General features: G+C 36.9%; 1 protein-coding gene across 1 annotated transcript in view; it reads right to left on the bottom strand.

Annotated features, from left to right (window-relative positions):
- LOC108977265 (6-phosphogluconate dehydrogenase, decarboxylating) overlaps positions 1–3278 on the bottom strand; it is a 4964-nt gene extending 1686 nt beyond the window's left edge. The window contains exons 1-3 of the mRNA XM_018946878.1: positions 3102–3278; positions 2395–2503; positions 2209–2323 (exon numbers count right to left, since the gene is read on the bottom strand). Coding sequence (XP_018802423.1) covers positions 2209–2323; positions 2395–2503; positions 3102–3109 — 232 coding nt within the window. The 5' untranslated portion in view covers positions 3110–3278. The remainder of the gene's footprint in view (positions 1–2208; positions 2324–2394; positions 2504–3101) is intronic.
- Between the last annotated feature and the right edge of the window lie 3412 nt (positions 3279–6690).

Here is a 6690-nt window from a genome sequence, read left to right as displayed (position 1 = left end):
GTTTACGTATTTTTGTATGAATAGTGAAATATGTAAATCAGAAAACGTAAACGCGGTCACGGAGTGATTTTGTTAATGACATCCCCAAAACCATAAAGTCCATGTAAGCAGTAGTCTCTATAATATTATCCCGTCGGAGCCATGTAAACTAAAATCCTTAGACATATATTAAATATTCAGTCAAGAACTGTCAGTATAGCCACATTTAAATAATTTTGAAGAACACTGCCGAGTTGGCAGGCCTTAGATCTCATCAAATCCGGTTTTGTTGAAGGTTCCGGTGACATTAACCCTACTGCCGTGCGAACGATCTATCAGCCCTTTAATTCCTTTTGGTTTTTTAACCACCTCTGCAAAGACCTCCTTTCTGGACCACTGCAGTATATTTCTAACTGAGGTCTTTGCTTTGCGGAAGCGCCTCCAATGCACCTGTAGGCAATTCCAGAGTCAACATCTACGTAAACAAGCAGCAATTAAGGCAGTAATCTCGTATCGCAAATCGGCCAGAAGTGTCTTCGGAAGCAGGGCAGCAGCGGAAAGTGTCTTCAGAAGAAACACCTTTACTTCTACTGGGTGCCAGGCCACAAAGGCATCGAGGGCAATGAAGTGAACGAAATTGCCAGCTCGACCTGCATGCAAAACAGCAAAAGTCACGTGCAACACTTTGCACTTGATAGAAGAGACTGTAGGAACATGATCGGAATACTAACTGGTCACTGTTTGGTTGGGACACACGCCCGCAGTATGGAGTTGACAGATCGGGAGACTGCAAGAAATGTCTAGAGTAGGACACCAGTTTGTCCCTGATAATATTTTTCGTCTTAGGGCCATATCAACAAAAATTGTTGCCGAGTAGCGGGCTGCTTTGAAAACTCCGGGCTCCGAATAAATTTTCCCCGATCTGTCCGCTTTGTCGGTTACTACCGCTATGTATCGACAGGATATGATACTAAGTTCGCAAAGCAGACCATGACTGTACGTCAATAAAGATACTAGAATACGGATTTGTCTTTCCCACACAAACGCGATAAGGATTCCATTCCTTAGATGGGTGACAATCGATTTTTTGGCGATAGAGAAATCGAATCGTCAAAATACTTATAATTTTCATTAATGAAAACAATACTGTTATTTTTGGTGTTCCAACTGCATAAGTCTTCTACAAAAAGCTTTAGACAATAGAGCCAGGGGCCAAGCTTTGGGCGCTTCTGTTACGATTATGTAGCAATCCAGTCTGCTAAGCGGCAAAGCAGATGCTAGCTTCTTACTCGTAAGCCCCCAAGCTTAGGTAGGATAGGTCATAGTTATACCCAAACTATTTGATATCTTGATGACCTTCACCTGCGCCATCGGAGCTATCTCGGTTTCTGGTTCAATTATTATTTGTGTCGAGAATCTATGACCGCTCGAATATGACTCATTAGTGCCGCAGTTAAACAATTGACCTTGAGATGATAGATTTTCGGCTACCAAATTTTATAAATTGATAACAGCACAGCCATAACGCACGCGTGCTACGTGTGACTAGCGCGATAAGAAAGCATAAAAGCCATGGGTAGTGACCCACGCCAAACATATATTTTTAACACACTCGAAAATTTTATTAGATATTATATTTTAACTTAATTTCACAATTAAGTAAAAGTTGCTTTTAATTTGCCTCACTTTGCTGTCAACAGCTGAGCGTGACTTATTTGGCCCCCCCAAAAGCGCCGTTTGTTCATTAAACGCTGTGGAGCGAACAGCTGTCAGTGCTAGCGTGTTTTTGGAAACATATGTATGTACACATGTGCGTGTATGTGTATGTGTGTTTGCAAATCACCTCACATTCACTTGGCCGTGCCGCCGCCGCACGCCATGCTCTCTACACGTGACGTAATAATGACGTTGCATTTGTCGATCAAGGTAATTATTTTGCAATAACAATTTAGCGCAGTAACAGTGCAAATAGTTGTTGTTCCAGCTTGTATGCAGGCATATGTGAGTGTATATGTGTATGTGTGTGTGTGCTTGTACTTGCTTCAAACTTTGAAGTCTTTACCGATTCGTAAAGTACTCGCTTGTGCTTCGTATGTGTTCTTTATATGTCCATATGTATGTATGTGAGTCAGTTTTTATATATGTATGTATATGTGTGTGTATGTGTTTATTTATCTGTACGACATTGACAGTGACATTGCCATATAACTTGTACACGCTCCAACTTACCCTTGACCAAAAGCATAACTTTACGTGGCAACTTCAATTTGTTCACCATATCCTGCAACGAAGTGGCGCCGATCACTTTTGTGCCCTTGGCCTCGTTCTGCAGAAATTGGTTGACCTAACGTGCCGTAAATGTGAAAGCAAAGTCAAGTTATTTCAGGTTTAGCGGTATATGTAACTCTCACTCACCTTCTCGACGGTACGATTGTAGGCGCAAACCACGAAACCATTATCATTCATGTTCAAGATCAGGTTCTGACCCATAACGGCCAAACCGATCAAGGCAATATCTGCTTTACTGCAAAAACAAAGATTAAAGTGGTCAGAAATGAGCGAAAAAGCAATAACAACATTTGCATTAAGGGACGTTTTCTCAATAACTGGTTAATAACCAGCTATCAGTTAAATTCTGGTTAAAAAAATGCTTATTGACCGATAGAAAATGGTTAGGCTAACCAGTACTTAACTGATAGATGACTGCTAAGCAGACATTGAGAAACGACTCTAGTAAAATAAATATGGCATATCTATAAATAATATATTTCTTGTAATTCTATATACATATCTATCTATATACATATATATAATATATATAACAAGAATTTAGCGGTTGCACTGGCTATTAACGAATTTTATATACATATATGTACAAACATATGTATATAGGTACATACGTTTGTCTATATAATTTTTGCACCGATTTTCCCTTTTATATATGTATGCAACTCATCAATAGCCGACCGCTAACCCATAGTTATGGCGTGAGCCGCTGTGCGCTGTGATAATTGCAAACATACATACATATGTACATACACACATTCACACATAAAATAAAAATGTGTATTTTACACTTGAAACGTGCGATGGCTTGCTTCTGCTCATACTCATATACTTACGCTGACATGTTGTTTTTATTATTGTTGCTCGAACTTATTACTTTTCAAATATACGATTATTGCACACTTGGCCCTTTCCACACCGTTTATTGATCACAACACCGTGTTTTGCCGCAGCGTTTATTCACTCACTAGCTATTCGCGTTTTTTTTTTTTTTTTTTTTTTTTTTTTTTTTTTCCTCTTTTTTTTTTTTTTTTTTTTTTTTTTTTTTTTTTTTGTTGTTTGGCTCCACCGCTCACTTTCGCGTCCGGTTGGCGTACTTTACTTGTTGGCAATCGCGCGTTTACTGAACATTGAAATCGGTGGAAAAGTCATACGAGCATGGCAGCCGGCAAAAGTAGTGTACTCATCAGCATGCGCATGGAAGGAGGAAACCAAAAGGTGACACCGATAATGTGGAGCTTTAGTTTTTGGGGTTGAGCTTTGACGTTTGGCGGTGCTTTTTTGGCACCAACAAGCATTCAAAGTAATTTATTCAAATTTTGAGTTTTAGTTGATAAATTTAAAATTGAAATTTATATTGTTTATGCGCACGAAATAGAGTCGTTTAATACGTGTGGAGCTTTCAAGTAGTTTACAAAAACAGAATTAAGTAAGTCATTTATCTTCATTTAGTTTAGAGGTCACTTGAGAGGCATTTACTTCATTTCTGTACTATTTAGAAGTTAGTATATTTCAACAAAAAAAAAAGCTTTCTAGCATACTCAGGCCTGTTTTCTCAATGTCTGCTTAACAATTATCCGTCAGTTAATTTTTGTTTAACTCAACAAAGACTCCTTTTTTCGGTAAAGTCACTTAGAACTTGACTTACAAATGATCGCTAAGAAAATATTGAAAAAACGACCATAAAATTTGTGATAAGTGAGCGCACAAATGAGAGACGAATTGAGGTTATGTCGATTTCGAACTTTTTTTTTTTTTTAATAAATTCTGTTGTACTTTACTAAACCGCTGATTTTTGGAGAGAAAAGTTATAAAATATTTTGTAAACACAGTAAATGTGGTTATTTTGACTGTTTTTCGGTAGAGAGTTTCTCTTAAGATCTGAGCATAAGACAAATCTGCTGGGCATCATACCCAGAGTATATAATGAATGCCAAAAATATCGTAATTCATGAAAATTTTCTGCCCATTTTATTGATTTGTGACACTGTAAATGACTCGATTATGAGCACCACCCCCTCTACACAGAGCTTTCGCATACCCAAATGTTCATGAACGATAGGTCTATCACGTTTCTTTGATAGCTTTAACTTAATGGCTGTATCAATCACAATTACAAACACAATCTAAGTAATCTCAAAAAGCAATATATGTATTTATTGAGTTTATCGCCTTCGTCGCTCTTATGGCCTGTACGAAATTACTAACGTATGTTTACTTCATAGAGCGTAGTTTACACTAATATGGGATATGCCACATTTTTTGTCAGTTTTCCAAGCTCTTTATTTCCAATATTTTTTCCAATTCATGCAGCACTCAAAGACCTACATAGATATCAAGCATCAATACACGTGCCCGTCCGCTTATTTGACCAATTTTACATCACTTTGGTTCTGCTTGAGATTTTTTCTTTAATTCTTGAAGTTAAGAAACAAAAAGAAGTCATTAAAGGTTTGACCGGCATTTTAATAAATATTTATAAAATCGATGTTTACTTCTTTCAGAAATTGTATTACTAGTAGCGCTCTGTGAGAGCTCTCGTGACAACACGATACTTAATTTTTAGCATTTGGCATTAAACGTTTCACTTTGGTTACTTGTATGGTAGATATATGAGCATTAGAGCCAAAAAATATACACATGCTTTTCCTTAAGAATTGGAACCCTAAATTAAGTTGCGGTTACCATAGCACTAGTAGTGAGTATCATTTTCCAAATTAAATTGAAGTCAAGTACTTAGTTCTGCCATAAGTTCTGTTAAAAGTTCAAAACGTCTTTAAATCAGACTCCTCACTAAACCATTACTGCACCTAGATGGTGACCACGTAGCTCACTTAGAATAATATTTTTTGCATCTTGTTAAGTTTTTACGAAAACTTTGTCGCTTTGCTTGTTAAAACTTCTTCAACAGTGAGCATTTCTTCAGCTGTTGCAATGATACTTTAATGAGCGTTGATCACGTGCCATTGACGCAGCTGCTTGCATCTGTTGAACTTAGTTTGGTTCAATCGCATTGTCAGAAGCGCCTAGTTGACTGACGATGAGCTTTTATACAGGGATCAGCACGAATAAGTCTTGACATTAATTTGGTCGACATAGCCATTTTCTTTCATAGAATTTTTTTGTTTTGTTGGGAAATTTTTGCGAATGCGGTCGCGCGGTTCAGGGATGAATTGGTTCGAACAACGCGTAGAAGACCACTTCTGTTGCTGTCGTAAACTGTAGGCATTCGGCAAAAACGATCAGTTGTGCAGTAGGTATTAAGAGTTTTGAGAAGTACATATTAAAGCAATCGCCGCAAGACGATTTACTTCAGCGCGCCATATATTTTTAAAGGGCTATTCTAGTCTAGAAATTTGAAAACATCGAACTTTTTTCATAATTCGATACTACGATTTTTCGAACTACACATTTTTCGAATTTATAGACGTTTTAGTAAAATCCAGTTTTTCAGCTTCTTGAGAATCCATCATTGTTTTATTTTTCACATGACCACAAGGGTAGAAATCATGCGAACGGGAACATGGTCCCTCTGCTTCAAGGACGCATAACGCAGTAATTTTTTTTAAATTCATTTTGTGTGATCTTCAGATATAAATAAGCAAATTATCAAAATACAGATAGTAAAAATACGATTTTTTTTAAGCGATTGCCAAAAAATGCTCGAAACTCGGGCGTCTAGACCTAAATAGCATCTTAATAAATGAAATCAAACACTGAACTGATTATCCAACACTTTTTTCGAATTCATCCTAGCATTGTAAACTTTGCAACATAATATTGGCTAGATTAAATAGTCTGTGAGAAACGAAAAGCGGACCCCACGAGCTGCTTCATACAGTGGCGGATCCACAGGGGGAGCGGGGTTGGTGCTGCTTTGGGGTTAAAACACCCCCTAAACTCAGAAAAAAATACATGTTTGTTGCATAATTAACTCATTCTTTTCAACAGTATAATATGACTTTTCGCAATTCAACTATCCTTATACCCATTTTTGTGCACAAGACAAAACGTCACCCCCCAAAAAATTTTTCTGAATCCGCCACTGGCTACATATGTAGTCCATTTTTTAACAGCCTCACTATAATTCTATATTTCTGAAGTTTTTAAAATTTTGTAAAGCTGGTTATCATACTCTTAGTAGTTTTGAAAATTGGATGATAAAAGCGCCTCTTTTTCGAAAAGTTTAAAAAATAATCTGCGTCAACACTTTTCATAAATATTTAGACAAGTTTTAAGATTTTAAGAAAGGAAAAGTACACGAGGATTTGTGAAATGTGAAGATTATTATGTATTTAGTCTTTATGCAGGATAATATCATGGTGGAAAATTTTCAAATCGGCCTCCTACATACATACATACATACTTTATTGCGTTTTATCGGGTGATTTTTTAAGAGCTTGATAACTTTTTTAAAAAAAAAAA

This window comes from Bactrocera latifrons, unplaced genomic scaffold (genome assembly GCF_001853355.1).
Source record: "Bactrocera latifrons isolate USDA-ARS-PBARC rearing strain unplaced genomic scaffold, ASM185335v1 scaffold_86, whole genome shotgun sequence".
In the NCBI taxonomy this organism is placed as follows: Eukaryota; Metazoa; Arthropoda; class Insecta; order Diptera; family Tephritidae; genus Bactrocera; species Bactrocera latifrons.
Note: the sequence above shows the minus strand (reverse complement) of the source record. Positions and strands in the feature narration are given on the sequence as shown.